At 41.5% G+C, this 26,977-nt stretch overlaps 3 protein-coding genes across 9 annotated transcripts in view; 1 reads left to right on the top strand and 2 right to left on the bottom strand.

Annotated features, from left to right (window-relative positions):
* Positions 1-1,150: 1,150 nt before the first annotated feature.
* On the top strand, positions 1,151-10,032 carry fam219ab (family with sequence similarity 219 member Ab). The gene is made up of 6 exons (XM_019275985.2): positions 1,151-1,404; positions 2,590-2,689; positions 4,616-4,721; positions 5,319-5,399; positions 5,494-5,548; positions 7,739-10,032. Exons 1-6 carry the CDS (start codon positions 1,327-1,329, stop codon positions 7,895-7,897), a joined length of 579 nt encoding a protein of 192 aa, XP_019131530.1. The 5' UTR covers positions 1,151-1,326; the 3' UTR covers positions 7,898-10,032.
* Positions 9,824-14,583, bottom strand: klf9 (Kruppel like factor 9). The gene is made up of 2 exons (XM_010735733.3): positions 13,699-14,583; positions 9,824-11,764 (listed from the first exon to the last, which is right to left on the bottom strand). Exons 1-2 carry the CDS (start codon positions 14,102-14,104, stop codon positions 11,484-11,486), a joined length of 687 nt encoding a protein of 228 aa, XP_010734035.2. The 5' UTR covers positions 14,105-14,583; the 3' UTR covers positions 9,824-11,483.
* A 9,859-nt stretch (positions 14,584-24,442) lies between these two features.
* trpm3 (transient receptor potential cation channel, subfamily M, member 3) overlaps positions 24,443-26,977 on the bottom strand; it is a 125,301-nt gene continuing 122,766 nt past the window's right edge. For all 7 annotated transcript variants that reach the window (XM_019275975.2, XM_019275976.2, XM_019275978.2 and 4 more), the window contains one exon: positions 24,443-26,750. In XM_019275975.2, coding sequence (XP_019131520.1) covers positions 25,124-26,750 — 1,627 coding nt within the window. In that variant the 3' untranslated portion in view covers positions 24,443-25,123. The remainder of the gene's footprint in view (positions 26,751-26,977) is intronic.

Genomic DNA, 26,977 nt, shown 5'->3' with positions numbered 1-26,977 from the left:
TGAAGGGAGCATTAACTTGTCCGTAAGGTTTCTACTGCAGTTAAAACATTAAACGTTGCATTTGATGCCAAGGGTGCCAGAGAGGAGATGGTTAATCCTCTGATCTTCATTTATTCATTTCAATTTAATTTGAGACTCATCAGCTTTGTTATGTCAGTATATTGCTGCCACGCCAGAAAAAGAAAATTGATTCAGTGTTATGTTATAATGTGAAAAGAGTGAAAATTTTATAACAAGAAATGTAATAATATAAAATGTTTCATATAACGTATATAACTTATGTTGACGATTTGTATGTTGTCATGTTATGATGTGAAACATTTTATCTTTATTTTTTTCTTGTAATGTTACAAAAAGAAAGGTTTATTGTTTTAATGTTATAACTTTTCTCATTAAACAATATATTGTTTATCTTATAATAACATGAAATGTGTCAGATTTTAACATCATCATCTTTTCTATCTATATCCTGTTATGACATAATAACTAATAATTATAATAATGTGAAACGTTTCACGTTAAAATGTAATGACTTATTATATATATATGGTTACAGCATCACATTCTAACAATATTCTGTAAGTTATCATGTTATAACGTGAAACATTTTACCTTAAAATGTAAGTTATAGGGTTATAACAAGAGGTGTTTATTGTTCAAATATAACTATTTATGTTGTGATAACATGATAACTTATTATCATAACGTGTGTTTTTTTTAACAATAACTTATTTTGTAATGTCACATTATGAAAATATGCTGTAAATGACCATGTTGTAACATGAAGATCATAAATACTCATTTATTGTACGCACAGTTCTCTGTGTACTACTGCAAATTATGTTTTGTTCTGATTCTGGTCAGTCACTCCAGAGGAACATAAGAGAAAAATACAAATTGGAGAAACAAAAAAAACAAATGAGGAGTTAATCCTAAAGATGAATAAACCAACACCAGTTTGAAATTCCTTTGAGCTGACAGAAAACATGTTTTATCTATCTGTAACTCTTCAAATGACCTCACACAAATGATTAATATCATAAATACTGTCTGGTGACCACTTTGGCATCCTTTTAAAGGCCTCATATGGGTCCCCGGACCCTAGCTTGGGATACCCTACCCGGAAGTGGGTGGTGGAGTCACCGTCACCCAACTGGTCACACCACCGTCGACATACTGCCTGCTGGGATGAAGCTCGCCACCGGAGAACTACAGAGAGTGTTACGGATCTGAGATCACCCGCAATCTCGGCGATAACTCGTCGAAACGACCCGCTGCCCAACAGTCAGCTTGTGGGAGAAGGGAGGACAGAGGCGCGTTGCCAAAATGATGGAAGAAATAGATAGATTTCAGGTGCCGAGCGCCGTGCAGGAGGCGGAGATGCAGGCGGAGATGCAGCCGCTGGTAAGTCATAATTAAAATAATCAATCAGTGTTTGTTTTTTTTAATTTATGATGTCTTAATTATTATTTCAGGATGCTTAGAGTACGAGGCCTGTCATTCATAATGTTGTGCTCTGGGATCCCGACAAATCCATCACCTGCCATGCGTAATATTGGCTGATGTGGGACCAATACAGCATTTTCAGCAAGTTTTTTTGACTCCAGCAAAATATTAAAATGACTGAGTAACGTGTCAGAGCATCATTGATTCGCTCACAGTTGTTTTTTAAATTTTTTTTATTAGTTGTGTAATGCAAGCGGCGTCCGGTCTGCTGCGTAGTGAGCAGCATCCGTCATGTCTGGCGAAAAACAAGCATCCCATCCCAACACTGCTGCTACATCCTCAGCATCCATGCAGCAAGTTGCTGCGGCTTCGACGCCACTTGTGTCGCCTTGACGTGATCAGAAAGCGGTCTTTAATGGCAAATATTTCTCTATATGTACCCGTGTATTAATATAATTTGATTAAAAAAATAGAAACAATCAGTGTAGATGATTTGGTGGTGCGCTCCGTGGCCTGTAGCGGGGCCCTGGGTTACTGCAGCCTGCAGGGCGGCCTCTGTTGCCCACGGTCGGGGCCGCTAGAGAGCCAGACTACCAAAGCAGTCTGACCTGCTGTCTCCACTCGTCCCTCAGACAGTCATTCACCACCCCCTCACTCATGTGACCACTGATTGATAAAGTCTGTTTTCCTCCTTACCTTTGTCCTGTCTAGACAAATGTGAATCCTTAGGAATAAACAAACATACCATGAGTCCTCCAAAGGGTCCAAGAGCAACCTGAAGAAACACTCAAGGATCATTTTGAGTTCAATATTTTGCATTAATTTAAAATGTGTTCAAATTATTTTGATTTTTCTGATGAAATCCTAGATTTCCTCTAAAGGTTGATGTTATCCAGTTCTCCAGAACTATGTGTATGTAGGTCTAAATATTTTTAGCTGTCCGCATAATGCTTCATACACTGACTCACTAAATAGAGAGGGACTCACGTTTTATCTATTTATGAACTGTTTTATTCACATTGTCTGGGCATTGTAGGGTCTGTTGTGCATTACGAAAAAGACATTAATTATTCATGGATGCCACTGTAATGTACGTTTCTGCTCATCTTTCTGTACATGCCGTCTTTCTCTGTTTGTCTCCAGGACCCAGCCTCGTCCACGGCCTCAGAGGCGGACTCCGACACCAGAGAGGGAGAACCTGTCACTATCAACTACAAGCCCTCACCCTTGCAGATGAAAATAGGTGAGTAAAGAGCTGCAGTGTTTGTAGGCCAAGTGTCTGCCCGTGGGAATCAGCATACCTGATGATCTGTCGATGTAAAGTCTTGTACAGAGTAACCAGCTGTTGTGTGCAGATGTGGCATCATTTTAAGGCAAGATGGAGACACTGGAGGAATCCGTATACAGACTGTGTAGCTGAGTGTTTTATTACCTGGGGTGATGGCATTTGAACAGTGACGATCAATTTTCAGGGAAAACCGAGAACACGGTCATGTGTTGTGGTTTAATCATCCTCGTCATGCTGCTAAACTATGAGTAAAAAGTACCGTAGTGCCGCAAGTACAGATTAATATCATCATCACTGATTGTGTTAGTTATTTTGGGATTAATCCACTAATCATTTAGTCTATAATATGTCACAAAATGCTAATCGCTAGTTCCCAGAGTAAAGTGTTACCAAGGTGATGGTTTAAAATTGCTTTTTTTCTCTGAAGACGTGTCCTTGTAGAAAGTTTTTTTAATTACCCCCGTATTCAACAGAAAATGGCAATAAATCTTCATTTTTTATAAGTTGGAAGCAGCAAAGCTTGCTTGAAAAATAACTTAAACAATGAATTGATGATCAAAGATGTTGTCTTATTACTTTTTAATAAACTAATCAATTAATGGACTAATAATTGTTTGGTATATGGATACACCCTGGCAAAAGATAATAACCGCTCTGGCCTGTTTTATGTTTGGGAATTCGCGTGTTTATGAAACGTCACAGTCCTTTAAGGCTCATTTCAGCACCGTGGACAGAGTCCACTGTCGAGCAGCGCGTCTTTATTTTGTTATTTTTTTGTTTTTTTTTTACTCCTACTGTAATATTTTCTTAGTCAAATCATTTAAGAACCAACATTATTCAAAATGAGTAAACTATACAGCCACAGAAACGCATGAAAAAGGATTGTATTCACATGTGTAGTACAACGTCAGCAGATTTCACTCTACATCCATCATGCATGGTCAAAGTTAGACCACAATAGCCACAGCTGTACTTTTTATTATTCCATTTAATCTCATCAGAGTGTTTTTTTATGACAAGTAAACACTGTCATAAACGTCCCTCTCTATACAATCCATTCTCAGAGAGTTCCTTTAATTATGCATGCTTGTTAAACTAGTCTTTGCCTTTGTGACCTTGAGATGGAAAGAGGCTCTAATCTACATTTGATGGCCTTTTAAAAAACTCTTTTCTGCATTAAAAATGTGATGCCATTAACTGGTAGCACAGCACAGATTCGACATTTTCTAGTGTCACTAATGTATTATATTTTAGTTCATCATTGGCTCAGACTAGACTAACAGCATTAATTTAGTCATTTGTCATCTGATCGGTGATGATGGAAGTGTCACACGATGTCACATGAGGCTGTTGTTTCTAAATATATATATATAGTCTCATGCTTTTACTGGAGGATTTTGTATTGTATTACATAAATTAAACAACCCCCCTCCTCTTCTCAGTGTGAGCAGCAGTGATCATCTCTTCCTGGTCAGCTGACCGCTGAAGAGAATCCCTCCAGTGAACAGAAACTGATCCGCCCTGGTGTTACACCGTGTACAGTGCTGTAGCCGCCCAGAGTCAGAACAAAAAACATGTCACAGGCTCCTCAAAGTGAAAATTGACTTCAAGCAGAATTCCCTTGGCTGATCGCTCGTCACACATGCTAATTTCCCCTCGTCAAATCTGCTTCAACAGAGTTTGCTGTATTGTTTCAATCCATTGTGGCAAAATGATACGCAACAGAAAGTTGACAGCAATGCCATGCTTTACATCCCTCGAATTACAATCAGTCTTACAAGTAGATGACACTGACGTTAATTCAACCTTTTTTTGTGCAGTCTGTGTGACATTAATAACTAATCTAGTGTGTGTGTGTGTGTGTGTGTGCTTCTTGTGCAGAGAAACAGAGAGAGCTGGCTAGGAAGGGCTCACTGAAGAACAGCAACACTGTAGGAAGTCCAGTCAATCAGCAGCCCAAGAAGAACAACGTCATGGCCAGAACACGGTAGGAAGCTGCTGGGGTCTTTCTGATAGATTACATAAATAAAAATGTATTTCATATTCTGGTCTAATATTGCACTGGTTTGATTTACTAACGACAGTAGATCTCATACAGGCTAATTTGCTTAAAGAAAAGGTAAAAAAAGAAGTTGTCTGACTTTGTGCTTGATTTAATGTAGCTCGAAGAACAGCACACAAAAGCAAAAAACAAAACCATACGGCTTAAAATCAAGTCTATTTTGAATTTCAGCATGTTTTCAAGGGCTTGACAAAATGGATTTTATTCCCATGTCATTATCTCTGTCTGTCAGTGGAGCTGGCAAGAGAACGGCTGTATTGATTTAGTGTTTGTAAGATGTCTGAGTTAGAAATTGGACCTCTTTCGTGCCTCTGTTGTTACTGTAGTTCAGCTCGTGATGCTGCCTCCAGGCCCGCCTTCCTTTCCTCTCAGCATCTCTGCCAGTCTCGTTCTTACTCACCTCTTCCTGTTTGTGAATCTATTTTCCCTCATCCACCTCTTCCTGTCATATTCTGTTACACCCTTTTTTTTTTAATGCTCATTCCTTTCCTCCTATCTCTCTCTCTCTCTCTCTCCTCACAGGTTGGTAGTGCCCAATAAAGGCTATTCCTCTTTAGACCAGAGCCCAGATGAGAAGCCCTTGGTGGCCCTAGACACAGACAGGTGAACACAAACACACACATGCATACACTTCTTGCCACTTAAACCACCATAAATACCCAAATAATGAGCTAACTTGTGCTTTTCTTTGTTTCAGTGATGATGATTTCGACATGTCTAGATACTCATCGTCGGGATACTCCTCTGCTGAGGTGAGATATGTGACAGAGAAAGCATCTGCCTCCTCAGCTCATTCACTCGCTCCCCTCGCCTTCTTTTCCTCCATTTTCCATGATTGTCAAGAAGCCAAGAAGTCAAGTCTTTTATAAGCCAGGCTTGAAGCAAACCCATTTATATCCATCCTGCTCATTCATGTTAATTCTCTCGGCGTGTGCGCTCGCTACGAGTACATGATTACATTTCAGACGCACCTGCACACAAATGTGTACTGTATGGGTGTCTGCTCTTTAAAATCCTGTTTTCAGTGTCTGCTGCTGATACAAATGCAAATTATATTACCATATTTATTCCCCAGAGGAATGTTAAAACAGTAAACCTAGTTGAGCCTGTGGCTTCTCTTCCTTAGTACTGGCTAATAAGAGCAAGTTGTGAGCAAGTAATGCAACGTGGCAACAGCAGGATCGTCCTGGAGCTTAACAAAGTAGGCAAATGTGTTTTTATGCAGTACAGAAGAGTATCTGCAGTAGACAGACAATTTAAAGGTCCCATATTGTAGAAGTGAGATTTTTTTAAAATCATAAAGCAGTGTAGGTTCTATATAAATGCTGTGAAAGTATCACAGATAAAATTCTCAGCCTGGATTCAGAAACTGTACAAGATTCCATGCTGCCGTCAGCCACCACCGTCCAACCTTTTATTGCTGGTGTTGTTTTAACGTAATAAACAACACAACACCAGGCAGTCATTCTGTCGCTGAGCTAGAGAGATACAAGGCAGAAAAATGTCGAGGAAACGCTGCGCAATCGTTAAATGTCAAGAAGCCAATATATCACTGTTTTACCTCAGATGTCCTCCAGCTGCTCAGACTCAGCTCTGAGTGAAATAACATCACCTGGTGGAGAGATGAGATCGCTTTACTTGTTGCTGATTATAGTTTTAGCTTGTTGCTAACTATAGTTTTACTTGTTAGTACGTCAGATTTAGGGGACTCTATTTACAAAATATGGCAGTATTTGAGTTTTATATGCATCTATTTTTGAACTGCCATGTTTCTACAGTAGGCTAGAATAGACAAACCAAACACTGGCTCCAGATAGGGCTTTCCAGGGCCCTTTTTCAGTGTTTTTGGGGCCACATTATTGGGGTGAGGTGAGGGAATTGCAATCAGCGACTACGCTGCCAGATGCCACCAAATCCTACAACACTGGGCCTTTAAAGGGAAGCCAAAACAGCTTGTTTTAGACAGAGGATGAACTGAGAAGCTGCATAAAAGGTCAGTAAAAGATAAATATGGAATTGTTTGAACTGTGAATCATGCAAAGCTTCTCTACTGCAGTCCCAGAATAAAACCATGGAGCTGGAAATGAGCCTATCATGCCCCCTTTGATGCATAAATAGTGTATGAAGACATCACTTCTATTTTACATACAAACAAAGGCAAAAACAAATCACACCGAGACAATAGTCATCATGTTCATGACAAAGCTCCAAGTGATGATCCTTACAGCCATCTGTGAAAGAGCCTTAACTCAGTTTGCCATGGTTACCACTGTAAATTTTACCCAGTCTGAGTCACTGAGGCTCAAAAAAAATGTCTAAGTCTGATTGTCTAAATCAGATTAAGTCAGTGGAAAGATGTGTTTGTTGGCATGGATACCCACGTAAAACAGCAAATTGCCACTGGCTGTAGCTTCTTATAGACAGACTGTGTAAAACTGAGGTGATCCATAGGTTTCTGAAAAGCTGCCGTGAAGCCTAGTGGCTCTGGCTGTTGTCATCTTGGCAGTAGGCAAAGACGTGGAGCATAGGTGGCTCTCTGAAAATGAAAAAGTGTTTTTGTTGTAACAGGAACAAATTACAAGAGTTTGGTCTTAAAATTGGAACCAGACTTGATTCAACCCAACAGATTATGTTTGCTACATCTCATCCATGATTACATGATACACTCTTTCGCACTTTCCTTTGTGTATTTACTTGTAATGTATGACAGACATGGAAGCAGTCGATCAGCACAGGGAACATTTACATTTTAAAATAAACTAATCTGAACCTGAACAGAGCCGTAACAAAATGTCTGGACCTGTCAGGTTCAGGTTAAGACCTACTTCAGTTCAAAATCGATGCTTGTGGGATGTTGTTTAACAGGTAGTTAATTCTCTGTAGATCAGTCCGGGTGTTGGTTCCAACCCATCAATCTCCTCTGTCTATCCTCCCTTCTACAGCAAATCAATCAGGATCTGAACATCCAGCTACTGAAAGATGGTTACCGCCTAGACGAGATCCCGGATGACGAGGACCTTGATCTGATCCCGCCCAAATCAGTCAACCCTACCTGCATGTGCTGCCAGGCAACCTCCTCCACCACCTGTCAAATACAGTAACCCTGCCCCTCCGACCTTCTGCCCTCTTCCCCTTTTTCTCACAATATAACCCTCCTCCCCAATCTTCTCATCTGCTGTGAGTTACTTCGCTGCCAGAGCGGCGACAGTGAAGCATTGGTAGAGTATTGTAATGACAGTTAAGTGCTATGATGATAATGACAATGAGAAATAATCAAATTAACATATAGGAAGTTTGGTTTAAAGTCTAGGAGAGGGAACACATATGAAGATATTCAATATGTATTTAAAATATGAGATAAAGTGCCGGTTTCCTCCTATGGTAGGACGTCCACTTGTGTTCGAGAGCCCTTCTCCTGGCGGACATGATGTAACATAACACACTGATATTAGTAGACAGAAAACTAAAGGCCAATTGATGCTGTAAAGTGATTTCCATTTCCCTAAAGGATAAGAACCATGATCATATCTGCTGACTCAACTGTTCTGCTTACCTGAATTCTGGGTTGCGTTTTTTCTAGTTTTTTTAATTTTCTTTTTTTGTTGTTTTTATTTAAATACTTACTTTTTTTAAAAACTTAAAGGGATCTGTATGAAGAGTGAACTGCGGTCTCGGTACCTTAAACATAGAGGATATCTGGTACTGTATTCATTGTACTGTACAGGGTTGTTATGTAGCACAGGTCAGGTCGTCGCACTCATTCACACCACACATAAGGGAGGGATGTATGAGGAGGAACAAACTGCATGAAGAACACTGGACTGAATAAGTAAGTAGCTTGTTGCACATTTGATTTTTAAACCCATTGTGCAATCACATGCTGCTGTCGTGGCACTAGCTTGACTTGTGTTGTTTTTGAATTTGCACATTGTTTTTTATTTTTATTTTCATATTTCAGGCCCATGTCTGTGTGTACACTCTTTCCTGCATAGCGGTGACAGTGTCTTATCTGAAATGAACTGTGTCAAAAGGGAAGATTACATATCGTTTACCCTCTAAACACATGATGCTCACATGATTCACATATTATCAAGGCCAAAGGGACGGTTAGGGGCGCTTTAGATCGATTTATCAGCACACACTGCTGTGCAACCGCCCGTATATGTATCTTTTCTCAGCGTCAGAGAACCTTCTTCATTCCCATTTCTGTTTTCACGCTACTGATCACACACAGCTTCACACACACACACGCACCAGAAAGATTTTCTCATCTTTCACACACATATGCATATGCATGCATACATACAGACATACAGTGCCAACACTAAAAGTGAGATGATCGTTTGTTTCTATGACTAATGGTTGGAATTTCTTTTTTTGTAATTGCAACATTAACATCAAGGGCCATTGACTTGGAGCACTAATATCCTTCATTTATGACTCTTTCCCTCCCTTAAATCAGTTGATTATTTGCAATTAGAGTATGCCTTAAGTACAGAGAAATTTAAAACAACGTGTGTATTTATTGCCATCTTGATAATTTAGCTTATTTGAACACTGGCAGTCTATGAAGTTCTTTTTTTTTTTTTTTTTTACATTAGACACGGGTGATACTTGTTTTTCTTTGGTTTTTCTTTTATAATTGATTTTCTTGTATTGTAAACACTTCCATTACAGTATTTAACAATGTTATTGTTATGTGCGGTGTATGAAAACAATAAATAAACACAAAGCTAATGGAGCACTCCCTGCTGTATCTTTGTGCGTTTGTTGTCACGCGATGTGTGATTTTGTGATGTGAGGAGGAGAGAAAAAAAAGAGCAAATATTTAGAAAGAAAAATAATTTTAATGTTAAAACTTTTGAGCAGTAATTATTACACAGCTATGTATATTGCGATAACTTGGGGTCTGCATTGACAGTCCCTGATTACAGTACAGTAGCATCAGAAGTAAGGGCATTAACCTGAAAGGCACCAACATCTAATCACAGTTGTTTTAATGCCAGAAAAGAAAAACAGCGTTTCACTTTTTTACAAATGTTTGTCGTTTGTGTCCTACTAGGCTAACTACACCTAACTTTACGCTCTATCTGGACGTTTTAATGCATCATGTTGCAAGTATAAAAAGAAAACTAATGACATCAACAATGTTTCTGGCTCCTGTAGTGGACGAATAAGACCTATAATCCCATTAATAATACTATAAAAGATTACCAGACAATTAAAAAAAAAAAAACACACACACATTGTACCAAACAAATACATACAAACATGCTACATGATGTAACTTATAGATTTAAAAAAAACAAAAAAACTAATCTATGGCGTGCTGGATGGAAAATAAAAAACTGACTTTCCTTTGTGAGAAATGTTGTGCTTCCACATCACCACCAGGGGGAGTAGTACTGATGCATGCGTCACATTATTCCCTGATAAAAATGCAGTCCAAATACAGAGTAAACAAAAGTTAAAGTTTCAATGTACAGCTACTGGCACTGTTGGCATAAGAGACAGTCGTCGATATTCATCATTGAATATCAACATAAAGAATCTGACGATGTTCGTAGGTAGTATTTCCAAAAGACTGAAAATGTAGAAATTCCTCTCTGCTACAAAACCCTTGAAAAAAGGCACAAACCTCCTAGTTTACAGTTAACACGTGTGAACCATTATGTGTCGTAACACCGAGTGAAAAAGTGAAAAAGTAAAGTCTCCAACTTTACCTTTTTAAAAGGCTTTACCCTGTGAGATTTTCCTGCCCTATTCAAGCCTCAAACACAGAATGTTGAAAGTTTATTGTCCCGTGAGGTTTGCTTAAGTATTATGAAAGTACTGTAAAGGTATTTTGGTGCAATTATTTGCAAGAGTTTATCGTGAAGTGACAACATTTATGTTTCGACGCAGGAAACTCGCTGCCTAAACCTACAAGCTCACAGTATACCTGATTTGCTAAGCCCATAGCCAAATGTATGAAATTAAATATCAAAGCTCTATAATTCTCTGCATTATAACTTTGTCTTATTACTCTCTAATAACACTTAACTACAGTATACTGAGTATATCATCCATCTGAAAAGTAGTCTGTTTAATCTATTTACACGATATAATACTGCACATTTGCTTCATCCTGAACTGGAGGTACAAGTATGAGTGAATGTGTGCAACAATAACATTTTACGAAAGTCCCTAAACTTCGTAACCGACGTGGAATATCTCCGTCATGGTTTTGTTTCCTCGTTCTCGTCTTCACCTGCAAGTGAAAGGTGTGATGCAAAGTGGACATATGTAGTGTGTAACTAGATATGTACATGAACGCCTCTTAACAGATCGTTTCAGGCAAAACAAAAACCCTCACACAACACATTCACATCATTAGAAATGGCAAAGCAACTAGAAGCGGACCCTGAATAACCCTTAATAAATATCACGTCAGGGAACAAAGAGGGGGGAAGCTCGACTTTGATTACAGTCAGGTTTCTCTTTCTGTTTGCTGTTGCACAATGTTACATGCGTAGAAAAACTTTTTAAATAGTGGTCTGGCTGGTTGAGTTGTCTGACTTCGCTTGACGGGATTTGTGTGAAAGTACACACCACACATGCAGGTGTGTCTACGTTTGTGTATGCCTCTGTGTCTACTGCATGTACCTGTATGTGTGTATATATATATGTACAGTATGTGGGTGTGTCTCACACCCCAGCGGGGCTTTGGTCTCCAGAGTCAGAGGAGGACACGGACACGGAGTAGCGACGTCTCTTGGCTCCGCTCGAGCCCTGCAGCATGCTGGGATGGAAGCCTGCGTGTCGCCGGGCATGTTTAGTCAGGTGGTCGCTCCTCATGAAGCACTTGTCACACATGGGACAGTTGAAGCGCTTCTCGCCCGTGTGTGTGCGGTAGTGACGTGTCAGCTCGTCTGACCGGGAGAACTTCTTGCCACAGTCTGGCCAGGTACACTCGAAGGGGCGCTCACCTGAGGACACACACACACACATATTGAACACATACTGTTCTTTTCAGGACTTTCCTTTGACTGTTCTGTTGATACGGACTGTTCTTCCTAATTTTTGGGGAGACTTTGTGCCTGAAATAATCATTTCAAAATCAATAATTAGTTTCCTTTATATAAATCTTAAATATTAAAACCCAATATGTAGAAAAGTTTGAAACAGTAACCCCTGTCTTTGCAACAACTGATGACAAAATACAAAAAAAAGGCCATAAAGCATTGTTAGTTTACCAGATAAAGAAAAATTCCATGATTAATATGCTATGGTGTTGTGTATATGAACAAATATATTCCTTTTATTTGCTAAATAATAGTGATTTTATTAAAGTTTGGGGTCAGTTCAGACCCCAGAAAGGTGCCTGTCCCTGTTAGACTTCATATGAACAAACTATATGGATGTATTTGGGGTTTGGGAGTGATAGTGATAGTGTAAAAGTTACTGTCAACATCAATCACAGCTATAGGACAAATGAAAATCTATTAAATCTAAGTTGTTGGGCTCCCTGAGACCCCTAAGAGAAGTTGTTTATTATGTCAGTCACTGCACATTTCTCCTTTCTTACTTTGCACCAAATCAACACTGCCAATTTGCTTTATATACTTTTGTACAATATATTTTATTTACTTTTGCTATTTTGATATTTTATTATGTATAGTTTGTTCTTTATATTTTTATTCTTATGTTGTCTATCGTCACTGTGTGTAATGCTGCACTGTAATTTCCCAGCTTGGGATAAATAAAGTATATCTATCTATCTATCTATCTATCTATCTATCTATCTATAAGTTGATTAGGTCTGTTTTTTGAGCCGTTAAAAAGCCTTGGTCCCCGAATATAACACAATAATTTACCTTTATTCGTGCACACCAACTCAACTACACTGATCCTAATTCACATTTTTTTATTTCAAACCATCAAAATGAAGGAGGGCTGGCACAAATCCAGTTATTGGAGGAGGAGGAGGGGAGAGTCCAAAGCACACAGACAGATTGTTTTTAAGTCTGTGACAAGTGGAGTTTTGTCTGTAACAACATCCTGTTCTAGTGACAACAACAGAACATATTGATCTGGAAACGGTGAGTCATAATAAAGAGCTCCTTGGACGATGAAAAAAAAAGAGTAAGAAAAGAACTGACTCCCCCCCTCCTCCTCCTCCTCCTCCTCCTCCTCCCTCCTCCACGTGCTCCACTGAACCACGTGTCTGCCCTTGTTTACAACCCGACGTGAGGGGAGTGGTCGGAGGATGACGTATGAGGAAACAGTGGTGCAGGGAAGAGGGTTACCTCCGGACAAGAACATGTGGGGACAACAGTGTCGCAGTGACCTGCATGTGGAGCCACAAAACAAGATGTCGGCTTTTTTATTATTATACTGACGCTCTTATTAAAACGCAAAATGTAAAATAATAACCAGCAGCCATCCGTCCATCCATCCATCATGATGTTATTTGGTAAACATCTTATGACTTCTCACACCTGAGCGACCCATCATGCATCACGAATATGGGTGGCGGCACGCGGTGTTCCCGGTGGGTGCGTGTCAACAGCGCATTAAAATTATCTCACACACCACCACCACCACCACCTCCTCCTCCTCCACCACCTCCTCCTCCTCCTCTGGCCCGCTATGGGCCGGTCAGTCACACCCCCAGCAGGGTCCAAATTCACAGGACCACCTTTTCTTATAATCTGTTGTTCATTTGCAGGGACATGTGGTCTCTCGCTTACCCCCATGGGCTGTAGGCCAAACATTAAATATCAAATCTTTAAGTCTTTTTATTTCCTCTTCCTGTCACTCATATTTCCCGTCCTGGAAATAGCCCATAGAGTTTTACAGTGACGTCTGATATATAAAAAAAAAAATGATGACGCACGCCGGGTTCATTGCCTCTACTTACCGGTGTGGACCCTTAGGTGGGCTTTAAGGTGGGACGACTTGCCGTACATCTTCCCACAGCCCGTGAAAGGACAGCAGTGTCTCTTCTCGGGAGACTCCTGCCTCTCAGCAGCAGCAGCCGCCGCCGCCGCCGCCCTCTTGTTCCGGGACTGTTTGGGTGCCACCGAGCCCCGGCTGTCCCCGGCGTTCAACCGGCAACTCCCCCGCTCCACCTTCTCCTGCGCGCCGGCTTCGAGACATCTGCCGCCCCCGGCGCTGATCGCGTTCGGGCTGCATTTGTTCAAGTCCAATAAAATCATTGCCACCATCAGCAAAGTCCTGTTCTCCTGGTTTTCTTTCAATATGTCCTCTGTCCGACCCGGTGGTCGGCTGGGGACACGGTCTGCGGAGACATCCACCTCCGACATCACTACGGCGAGATCCGGATGCGGGAATCAAACTGTTGTGCGTGGATCGTGTCTGTTTGTTCACGGGCAATCCGACACAATAAAGTGCTCAGAGCGCAGGGAACATGTGGTTAACCATCCACACGTGTCGTCTTCAATGTGACTATTCCGCAAAGGGCTGCGCTTTTCTTGTTGAGGTTGCAGGGTGGATAAGCACCCCCACAGGAAATCTCGCCCTTTGAGTCGTTCCCGGCTTTTCCTCTCTCTCCTTCTCCCGCAAGATTCAGTTTCTTCTTCTTTTTCTTCTTCTTCTCACTGCCGGGTCAATAAAAAACACAACCCGCCGGAGCTATTGTGTCTGCGTTTATTCCGCCTTTCTTTTCCGTGCGCTCCCACACATGCGTCAACTTGTCCTATTTTACCGAGAGCAGCACATCTCTCAACTCCAAGAAACAATTTCGCGGAATCCCACGGTGTCATAAGAAACACGGGCTGTGATTGGCTGGACGGGAACACGACTCGGTTTTTTGGAATTGCCTATTCACAGAAACAAGTGATGGGACACCGGACCAATCACAGGCAGGCGATGGGGAACAGAGGGTAGGACTGAACTGATGCTACCTTTAGGTACTCTGTGTAACTGGGGAACATGGACACTGCTGTCCTAAATCCAGCTGAAATGACTAAGTACTTGAGTTTAAGGTCCAGTGCATAACATGCTGCTGCAACAAAAGAATTTCCCTTTGGGGATCAATGAAGTAAGTATCTATCTATCTATCTATCTATCTATCTATCTATCTATCTATCTATCTATCTATCTGTTTTTCTTGTGTAATCACTTGTTCTCGTTATGAGCCTTTTATATCTACAGAGTCCACCTCATAGACTGTATAAAACATGATAGATAGATAGATAGATAGATAGATAGATAGATAGATAGATAGATAGATAGATAGATAGAAAAAACGCATAGCACATACACACATTGCACAAAAACAACACATCCAGCCTATCAGCCTAACGTGGACTCATTATCCGTGATGTGACCCACAGGTTTCTGAAAAGTCAGTGTTTAATCTAAAAATGGGTGGAGCTCAGATGGGTTGAAATGATGCCTACAGGTGCTCAAACATACCTCCTATAATGTCAATCAAATTATGTACAATTTTAAACCTTAATATAATTTGAACAGGTGAGTTGTATATAAATTAAATTCTCAGAACAGTTGTCATGAACGGGGAAATTAGCTATAGAGACCAAAACTGTTTTCTGTACCAGGCTGTAAACATGTTTATTTCTGCTGTGAGATTGGACATTTTAACATGGGGACTTGTGGAGCCAGCCTCAAGTGGACGTTTGAGGAACTGCATTTTTCTTGTTGCCACATTGGCTTCACCTCACAGCCACAGAGGTTGCCATTTGGTCTATCTATGGAGTCCGCCGTGTTTCTACAGTAAGCCAGAACTGACACAGGCGCTTTGGAGGCAGGGTGCTATTCACTTCACTTTATCCTACAGACTGGACCTTTAAAGATGAAAGAAAAAGAAACTATGCAATATCAGTCAAATATATATTATTAGTAGTAGTTGTATCACCATTGTCTGAAATTAATGTTAGTTTGTGTGTTGAAAACAAATCACACATTTCACTTCTGTGTTTTATCTACATTTAGTTTGTCGACTCGACCTTTCATAATTTGAAGTTACCAATTACAAACATGTATCTTGTGAAATGTTTATTGATTTGACAATGCAAAGGGGAGAAATAGACCAAAACAACCATATACATTCATTCATTTTCTATGGTTACTGCGCACATTTTGTCATAGCAGCTTAAAGCATGCAGTATATTTCTTGACTGGTCGAAACCCCCACCACGAGGTGCATTTGGACTTGTTTCTACCAATCACAACTCATATTTCCGACAGGCTGTGAAGAGGCTCTGGACTGCGACATCACAACAGGGGTACACATGTCACGCCCCCAGGCCCACACTGTTGCCTCACGCTGGATAAACCTGCTGACTGCGGAAGCCTGTTTACAGTATTATATGTTTTTTTTTTAAAGTCCATGTTTAAAGGTCATATTTGTAAAGCAGTCTGCTGCGAGATGAATGAACAGATTTGCATTTATTTTTGCTTTCAATGTGGGCGAGATCAGCTGACCTGCACAGCTTGGACATTCATTGTGTGCGAGTTGAAAAACAAAGACAAAAACATACAACAGAGCCAAAGAGCAGAACATGCAGCCACCAGTGAAACCAGTTGCCCCAGTTTATCTTTTTCCATGACGAGAAATAAGATGTGGCGCATCACATCATCAGATGTGTTAATTACTTTGTATGATTGGGTGGTTTCTCGGTTCACTGGTCGCCTGTGCTTGCTGGATGTCCCGCCTACAGCTGCTACACTATTTGCTCTGCTGCTATCAATCAGTGAAGGTCAAACCGTGCGAGCAGTTCACGTCCAGGACAGAGCCACACCATAATGCAGCTGCTATTCACACCAGCACATGCGTGCTACTTAAAGCAGCAGCTGTATGAGGGGAGTAAATGCACTCAAACATATTAGCAGATGTAAGTGACATCCAAACCAGAGCTGGCACACATTCTGAGATGTGTGTGTGTGTGTGTGTGTTTGATGCAAATGAACCCAGCTACTGTGTCACACAGTGCTTGAGCTGAGGTCTGGACAGGTCTCACTTTGTGTCCCAGTTTCACAAGCATGATCTGATCCTAAATTAGCGCAGTCCTCAAAGCCACACTTGACAGGGTGCATGAGGTGACATTATGTTACTGTATCACCTTGTACCAACTGGTAACCTAATGAATCCCTTCCTTCAACCCCCCTATAGTAAAGACACCGTTAAGTAGTTTTTATGGAGTATACAGTCACACTTTCATAATGTAGACACCTGCTGACGTCTCAGTAATGCATTATGATGTTTGATGACAAGCCATAAAGCATTATAAGCATGACTGGAATACAATTATAATGACATGTATCACATTTACTGGCAGTTTGGCTACTTTTTACAGTAGATTGTAATTATAAAGAGTTGTTATGGCTCTCCATAATGTCTTTATGACTGAAAAGATTAGATTAGGTTATACTTTATTTATCCCACAACGGGGAAATTCACTTGTTACAGCAGCGGAAAGTGTTATATACACTACAGAAGTAGAATAAAATAAAAAGGGCAAAAACACAATGAACAGACAGAAGTATCATTCAGCCTATAACAACAGTGTACAGATGTGCAAAACGAGTACTAAGGTAAAGTGTTTACAGGGTTCATTTTGTAGGATGTAGCTTTTGTCTTGATTTTCAGTGCGTGTGCCAGAATATCTTCATTAATCTGACTTATATAGTTTAAGTGGAGCAGAAGGGTGGACAGGTATGAGGAGTTCTGCAGTGACTCATGCTTATTTATGGATTTAATGATCAACAAAATGTGTGTTCTTAATCCTGCCGTGCCAGTATTCCCACTCATTTAAGGCAAGGCTGCAGCTTTTCTTCTGTGTGTGGATGGACTTCTGTACTCTGTCTCTCTCTCTCGAGGTTTCATAGTGGAGTCTGGTGTCAGGGTCAGCTAATAGTATGATGGCCATATCCTGTCTCTGTCTGCATCAGTAAAAAACTTACTTTATAGCAGACAGCATGTTGCAGTGAAGCTATAACCACACCTATAATACGGTTACAAGAAGCAAATGTGTGCTCGTAATAACTTTCAGCCTTATATGGGAAATCAGTCCATATAAATAGAAAGTGTAGATCAACTCATATGATGTAGCTGCGTGTGTTTTAATAGCCTACATTATCAAAAGTGTTAAGGGGGCCTGTGTGTGACAATACATGCACATTTAAGAGGCCACACACACACATATATATATATACACACACACACTTTGCAAGTGAGACTATGAAGTCAGTGAGTGCAACAAGACTCTCTGCTAAAAAAAAAAAAAGTGCTTCCAGTGGAGTGGGAGGTTCATTCATGGGTTGAGTTCCTAGAAAATCCTGTTCGGCTTTGAGGGTGCTGAGGTTGAGCAATGCTGTATCCAGACAAGAACTGTGTCAACACTTTTTTTTTTTTTCTTGGATACAGGCTCTTCCCTTCCAGGGTCTGTTTTTGATTTGGGCACACAGAGGTGTTTTCCTCTCCAGAAGTGAAGCCTTTCAGAAATGCTTTATCATGCATGTTGATGTGGTTATGATACTTGGATAGTGTTGGATAAGACTTTACACTGTGGAAAGATAAGCAACGTTCCACAACAGGCAGGATGAGAAAGAGTGACGCGCCTCTCCCAAACAAAACAACCCTCTTCAACTTGAGACTAAATCCTGTTTACCACGCAGTGACTCACAGTTACTTCATTTACAGAGTGCGCTGCTCACGCGATATGAAAAAGAAACAAAGACGGTTGCAAGGGGAGTAACACACAAAGTTTCTATTTGCGCACAAAAGACGCAGATGCAGGAACTTGTGGCCCCCTTTTCTTCCAGACTGAAACTCCACCTCCACTTTTTTGGTGGCAGAACCCCCAATCTTTCCAGGAAAAAAAAAAAACAGGTTAAAAAAACCGTTCAGCCTGCAGCCGGCCCCCGGCTCCTCCTTTCTGCAGAGCAGTAAACATTTCCCCAGAAGAGGAGGCGCTTCTGCGGCTGCTGCTGCTGCTCCCCCGCTCCTCTGCTCACAAAAGTTCAAGAGTGCACGGCGCATCTGGGTCATGTTGTTGTGTTGACACGATATGGCGATTGTGTCAAAGATGAAGTTGTTTTAAAAGAGTGCGAGGGCCCCGTGCGCGTGTGCTGTAATAACGGGAAGGCGGGGGCACGTGCGGAACTCGGTACAGAATGTTCCCTTCCACGTGCGCAGTACGAGCTGACGCACCACTGTTGACCCGCTCATTTATGTGACACCTCTGTGGTTACTGGTGACTTTACAGACACACACTCATGTAATGTGATGCAGGGTTTGTAAATGAAACAAGCCGGATAGTTTAAATCAGCTCCAACATTCAAATGTCTAGAATAATACTCAGAGAGAGCTTGACTTGAGTTTTTATAGCTTGCTACTTCTTTTACTTTAAAGCAACATTATATAACTTTTATTGGCCATGAAATAACACAACATTTTGATGCTACACTGACTTGAAATCAGGTTCTTCTGTAAATGTGTGCTCCAGGTACGATCACCTGAGAGAAGTATGTAATGCTTTATGGCTCCAAGTCACACACCACCAACTCTGTGAAACTGGGTCAGATTCATTTATGGAGAAAGAAGAGGGAAGAATCTCCTGGTTTTCCCTCTGATGTCTTCTGGCTGCTCCAACTCAACTCTGTGTCTGAGTTTTCTGACGGACAGTGAAGTAAACTAGTTGCTGTTAGCTCAGTTTGTTAGCCGTCCTGCCTGGACTGTGAGCTCAGAGTTTCGGTCCACTTGGAAGAGGAGGTTTTCAGGCCCTCGGCGCAGGCGGATACTGATGGGGAGCAGAGCCAATGTCATGCCAAAACCGGAGCTGGGCAACCGGGGCAATGTAACTGGGCTTAGCAGCCTCTATGGACATAATGATGGAGGTGAAGAAGACCGAAGACTTTTAGTTAGTGGCAAGAGCTTTGTGAAATAAAGGTCTGAAAGACAGAGGCCGAGCTGGGCCTCTTGCTGTTGGACTAGTAAATGATATTAGCTGGCTGCTGTGTCTTGTGTTGCACTTGCTTGATGTTGGCCTGTCATTCTGGGACTAGTTATTGATCATAAGTAATGTAATCATAACAAATAAACATAAAAATGTCCATATTTGCGGAAATGATATTGCACTTTGAAACTGGGGTCACTAAATCACAAAAATACAAACGTTGCTTTAAGGATTTGTTAACTTAAAGTTAGGAAGTTGAGGACTTCTTTCACCACTGATTGAATTCAGGACAATACAGTTCAGTAAAACATGGAAATATGAAGCTGTTGCACTAGTTGTATTATAATACAGGTTGCACAGGCACAGGTGTTGATGTTATTGGGCTGAAGTCTTTGCAAAGCAACACATACATAAATGCAGAAGTGGTGATTTTCAGTTTCTGCACAAACTGACGCGCAGGTGTTTGTTTCGCACACACACACACATTGAAAACCACACAGCCAGGCCGAGCCACGGACCAGAACTATACCATGAAGAAGTATAAAGGATGATTTCCAGAGGAAGTAGTATAAAACATGGCAGTTGTCCTGAAAAAGTGTTCACACATCACATAAAGAGTTTTAAAGAGTCTTGGGGGACCAATTCACGGCTGCGTTTGCACCATATGGCAGTTTTAAAAATGACAGTCCACCCAGCAGCACCTGTCCCGCTTATATCACCAGCAGCCAGGGGGAGGCCGGGGGAGGCCGGGGAAGCCTGTTGTCCTGCCTCAACTGCAGAACAACTTAAAGTGATGTGCCTCATTACATGATGGTTTATACACCATGTACTCTTGATGTTTTATGAGGTTAACAGCTCTCTGCCCAGGTTTGTAGCTCACATAAAGGGGGTCAAAGAAATGCAGATGTTCCTGATGTTTTAGTCCAATAGGCTATAAGCTCACTATAAATCTTTTCTCATAGCTTGTGTGTCTGAGAAACACCTCCCTGCTTGTGTTTTTATCACAGCCTGCCAAAACTTTACACATGATAACATCAGTCCTCGAAGGCTAAAGATCCCGGTGAAGTAAAAACAGGCGAGACATGGAGTACCAATCTATTTAATTTTTTTTTTATTTAACAATGCATGCCAGACATGATCCTATTCACATTGAAGAATACAGATTTGTATTTGCATCCAAATACTCACTACTTTGATTTCATATTATAATCGCTCTCTATCGTTCTCTCAGTCGTCTTTTACAGGTCGCCTCTGTACACTCTGAGTGGAAGAACTGCATGCATTTGAAGGACATTAAATAAAGTGTGACCAGTGAGGGGGGTTAAGTCCCTTTCAGTTGTAGAAGCACAACATCAGCAATTATTGCAGAAAAAACATGTGCGTGAAACTCTCTTTATCTTACGAGTCATAGGTCGTCGGAGGAGGGAAGCAGATCAGTTGATTATTACCATATGTTCATGACTCCACAAAACTGTAAGATACAGTATAGGAAAATATTTAAAAAATACTGTACACTGAAATTCTGTTGGGTTGTAATGTGTTGCCATGCCTCCCTGTTATTGGTGTCATGTCTGGGTCCACACACAGTTAATGTACACACACATACACACACCTCCTGTCAATACCTTCCACAAGAGCCATGTCAACGTCACAAAACCAACCAAGTGCCATAGACATGTATGCTATCTCCAACGTTCCTTACTGTAAGGATTAAAGAAATGAAAACATTTTGATTGAGGAGGGTCTAAACTTTCGGTCCGACACTGTCATCTGTTTTTATACTTGCAAACCTGAGCTGAGCTGTACGACCTTTGCTTGTCTGCCACAGCTGTGTAGACAACAGGTCGGTAGAGCACAGCTCATGTCGTTTCCATTTACTTTGGCAAAGTTTGGTTTGGTTCAGCAACTGTTAAGAAATTCAACTCCTGTGGGTGAACAATGTCAGTTGATCAGGTATGAAGACATTCATTCATTCTATTGCCATTTCTAAAGACATAAAGCACAAAATATATAGATTTCACTACGATCCCCGAAGACTCTGGATTAGAATCGTAAAGCACAGTGATCATACTGGAAGCCTTCTGCTGAAGACAAATTCAAATCTTTCTTCTATTTTCCCTTTCTTTCCGCCATGATATACTTTGTACCTTGCATCGCTGGGGTAACGCTGTCCCTGAGCATTGACTTGGGGTCAACCTTTCCTCTCTAAAACATACCGGAGTCAACATATTTGTTGAGGAATTTGCAAATATGATCCTTTGTATGTATCGACAGGCTACAACATCCCATTTGACATCTTATAGGCATTTAAGTGTGTTACTCCCCGATCTGTCCAACCTACATGATTCATACTGAGCATGTGTCCACAATGTATTTATGTTAGTGTTGTAATTGCTGGGTTAAGATTTTACAAATAAATGTGTTTACTGGTCACTTAGAGTAGAATTCAGCCTATGAACACAGTCGTATAATGTTTTTTGTAGCTCTGTCGGGAGCTCTAAGTTTGAGAAAAGTCTTGTTCAGTGAGGCGTCAGCCTTCAAATATTTCACAAGCAACCTGTGTTATTATCTGGGGGCAAGATGAGAGCATTTAACAGTCAGAGAGGGTTGCACTGTGGGAACAGTAGGATCTGGTGTTACTGAAGCTTGACCCATACCAGGGACTAAAAGTCAGGATATCTCAACGTCTGTCTCTAAAAACTCTCCTGACTTTGTGGAGTTGCATTACTAAATCACTGGAGTACCCCTTTTAAGGTTCAGGGTTTTGGGTAAGGGTTCATAGATATATGAACAGTTTAGGTTGTGACACAGAGACAAGTCAAGGATTACTACAACCCTATGGTGATGTTATATCCTCACCTGTATGTCTCAGTTTCATGTGCAAATAGATTTGTATCTTCAGCTATGAAACGATTATTCACAATGATCTTTTTTTGGATTCAAATAAATGTCCATACAAGCAATGATACAGTCTATTTTGAACAGCACCCCCCCCCCCTGCCCGGTACATCAGATGTGTTTTAAGAGAACAACAAAGGTCTATGATTGTATGCAAAAGCCACATGTTAAAAATAATCACAGATATTTGGGCTCTATGATTAGGTAAAAAACAAAAACATGAGAAATTTCACAGATTTCTGAATCACTTCAGTCCCCACATACTACATCCATGCCCAAAAGGCACCCTAAGTTTGGTATACTGGCAATTGTGTATTGCCATGTCAACTTTACATTAGAAAATTCTCAGAAGCGTCTTGATAAAACATACAATAAAAACTACTTTAAATACTTTAAATATGATTGAAATGTACAGTATATCAGACAGGTCTATTATATATATATATATATATATATATATTATATAATATAATACATCAGCATTTAGTGCATGTCGATGGTCATCTTTTATTAAATTTAAAAGCTTAATTAGAAAATACTTAAAATTCGACAAAAATATCACTGAGAAGATATAAATATTGATTTCGGAATTCAAACAGGCATTTACTGTAATTATCAATAATGAGCCAGAAAGAAAATGTCAATAAATAGAATCAGTCTCCAAATAAATGCAACATGATTAAACTGATTTGTAATAGTGAGGAAATATAAAACGAACATAAAAAAATCAGTAAGAATTTCTATTAATTTCTTTATCTTATTTTTACAAAGCTATCAGAGAAGGGCATCTTTCTCCACCCAGACTTTTCCCATTAGAATAAAAAAATTTAAAACACTGATCTGGCTTTCATCTTTTAATAATAATAATAATAGCTCCATGTTTTCTCCTCACTTTAAAATGCACATCTTTTCTTTCACCTCAGCTAAAATGCATATACTTGACAGCTTATTTCAAGCTTTTTAAAAAATAAATTCATAGCTCTTTCTTTAGGAACTCTTCTTGACCTGTATATGACTTATAGTGGGTTCAGTCATCGGGCAATTGCTGTCTCCTTTTGCAGAGGCTGGCTTTGAATGCAATAAAAGAAATAAATAAATAAAGGAGTAAAGCAAATGAATGACAGTTATGGAACAGATGAAGGACGGATCTATTAGGTGTAGGTGGATGCAAAACCATTGCGACATAATGCCGCTGCCAAAAACCTGAAAGAGGAGGGCCGGGTGGCAAGAGAGTGACGATTCATTGAGTGTAAGGATTTTTGGTGTCAGGCGCAGGCAAAGAAGATTTACGTCTCTGCAAGCATTGCTTGTGTAGTAGGCTCATAGCGCCCTCTTGTCCCCGTGTTTTTGCAATTGCACTTGTTAAAGCTCTCAGGGATCAGGTCTGAAACTAGTTTGTTTTCTTGTATGATGTGAGATTTCACTGACAGTGTGTGTGTGCAGACATGTAAATATGCATGTCAGTGTCAACATGCACTTAATTAAACTCCTTTCTTTTCTTTTCCTGGACCAGATTCATGCCTGGACTCTGTGCTCTTGTCATGTTTCTTTCTCTCCATGACTGGAGACACGTGACAGAGAAATTACCTTTTTGACTGGAGTGTGTTCAAACACTGCTTTCACTGTTTTCTAGCTGATTTACTAAAAGAAATAAAAAACAATGTTGTAAAGAAATTATTCTAAAAAAAATGAAAAGACAATTACATTTGATATTCTTTTGAAAGATAAATATTAATTATTTGAAATGTGTATCCAGAGGTAAGTTGTTGCCATGTCACTGCAATCATTTCCATCGCAACCAAGAGGAAAAATAGTTCCTGATGGTTTCAGACACAATAATTCCTTTATGAAACAGACAGAAACGTTTGTTTCTTCCTGTTTTTTAGTGCTGGGGTCTTACAGAGTGGAGTTAGGATTATATGAAGAGAGAAAAATGTATTTAAAATGAAAGTTTTGAGACGGTAATGACTTGAAGACAAAATGAGGTGGCCGTTTTTTTTTTTTTTCCTTTCTCCGCTCTCTTTGTCTCACAGACTTGAAACTTCCTACCATATAATGCAGCTAAGAGTTAACAGTATACTTCCTCTGACTAACGTGACTGATATGTGATGTAACACAGTGACAGATGTCTACTCGACGTAAAGGTGGTGGGTGGAAGACAGAGTACAAATACACCTTCCATTGCCATAACACCCCATTGAGAGTTACGTAGCTACAAGAGGAGGTAAAAACTACTCTAGATTCATAGCTCTTTGTTTTTGACTGGTGTACAGTAGGACCCCTGCATCTCCCATCCTCCTCTTCCTGACTCCTGATCCAGGGTAAAGTTGCCCCCCAGCACTGACTATGAATAAATCACCTTTCTACCCTAAAACATAAGTGAAAAAACTGTAGATCTGGTCCAGATCAGTATCTATGGGCAACTTCACCCTGCTTTTACTTTGGCCCTTTTCATTTTTCCACCCTGGTCCTGTCAGTGTGTGAGTGTGCTGACCACTGTTCTTGTCACGTGTAGTTTTGTCTATCAAAGCTGCGGAAAGCTGACGGAGTGGCCAGCTTCCTCATGGAGAGGCTGTCAGTCTTGGCTGTGTCAGGCCGTGCTCCAGACTTGCTCCTGAGGAAGGGGTTTCTGGTTCCTGCCAGACCCCTGCCCCCTGGCGCAGGCCCCCTGTCTGCCCCCAGACCCGGTCCCCTCTCCATCCTCTCACTCACCGACAGGCTCTTCCGGTGCGGAGGGGCCAGTGTGAGGGAAGGATGGGAGTCATCTGAGGAGCAGCTGTTTGCTCGCTCCAGCCTGGAGAAGGGGGAGCAGAGAGGGGCCCCACTGGGCCCACTAAGGCCCCCTAGACGAGGGGTATCAGGGGCCGGAATCAGGTCCTCGAGATCCTCTGGATCAGACTCTGTGTGACTAAGCTCGGCCTCTCTCTCTGGGTGAGAAGAACCAATCTCTGACGGCTTATCAAAGGGGAAGGAGGTGGATCCTCCGGGGGAGTTTGAGCGTTCTGCAGGAGTGTATGGAGCTGAAACGCAGCGTGTATCGATGCAGTCAGTGATGCTGGTGTACTCTGCAGCTTTTACCTGGACCCCTGCCCCCAGGCCACTATAGCAGCCTCTTGGTGTGAACATGAGGCTGTGGGACTTGACCAAAGGGGGTTCATCCAGGAACGCTGTGCCTGCTGTAGAGAGGTAGCGGCTGCTCTTCGAGCGCTCGAGCAGCCCTGCTGAGGGAGGTGGGGATGGATCCATGTCCCAAGGAGGTAAAGTGGCGTCTGGTAAGAGATGGGCTGAGCACAATGACAAATCAGCAGCTGCACTGTCATCAAACATGGCTCCAGCTGTTCCACTGCTGCCTGCACCGCCCTCCGAGTGCCTGTCGCCCATACCGCTAGTGGCGACGCTGCTGAAGTCCCGGCCTCCCGGCAGCACCGTCTCCATGGTATCTGACTGCAGCGAGGAGTCTCTCTGGAGCTGTGGGGCCACACGGAGAGGATCCAGAAAGACCTCCGCAGGCCCCACCTCCTCAGATGTAGACACATAGATATCAATGCATGACGATGGACGGTGCTGCTGGCAGACCGACAGCGTCGCCAGGGGGAGGGGCTTAGACTCCTTGGGGGCAGCACCTGAGGACACTGATTGTGAGCTGTTGGCTCGGTGGAGACTGAGCGAGCGTTCTTTGAAGAAGCTCTCAGCTCGTTCAGCCCCACCTGCACGTTCACCACCACCACCACGACCGCCTCCGACATAAAATGAGTGGCTTCTTGTCCGTGTAGCCATGCTGGTGGGGGAAGGAGGGGACATGGAGCCCTCCGCTGCTCCTTCCAGTGCCTCCTGCAGGCGGTAGGCATTCCCTTCTGTGCTGTTAAAGCTGCTTTGACGGAGGATGTACGCCGCCTCTGGGCACTCACCCTGGCGGAGGATGTAAGCTGAGTCTGTGCAGTCAGATGACGTCCGGGAACGCACTTTGTTCACCTCCCCTCGCTCAACACCTGTCACACGCTCCAGTGCCACGGCTATTCGTCCAATCAGCTCCTCCATTTGGGCCAGACGGATGTCAACAGTCTGCAGTGAGGCCTTCATGAAGTGTTCCCTTTCATTGACTTCCTCCAGACGCATTGCCATATTCTCCACCCTGATGGAGAACAGAAGAGGAGAATGGAAAGACATTAAGATTAAGACATTAAGACGAGCATTGCAAAGGGGGGGGAACAGCTGGTTAAAATGTTGGAGGAAAAAAGAGACAGAGCACCACATCACCAACAAACAAACAAAGCAAACTTTAATTCACAAAAAAATACATTTAGAAATGTACTGCAAATATAGACACAAAGTACTCTTCATGCACCACATTAGAGAAAG

This window comes from Larimichthys crocea, chromosome III (assembly GCF_000972845.2).
Source record: "Larimichthys crocea isolate SSNF chromosome III, L_crocea_2.0, whole genome shotgun sequence".
NCBI classification, from domain to species: domain Eukaryota; kingdom Metazoa; phylum Chordata; class Actinopteri; family Sciaenidae; genus Larimichthys; species Larimichthys crocea.
Note: the sequence above shows the minus strand (reverse complement) of the source record. Positions and strands in the feature narration are given on the sequence as shown.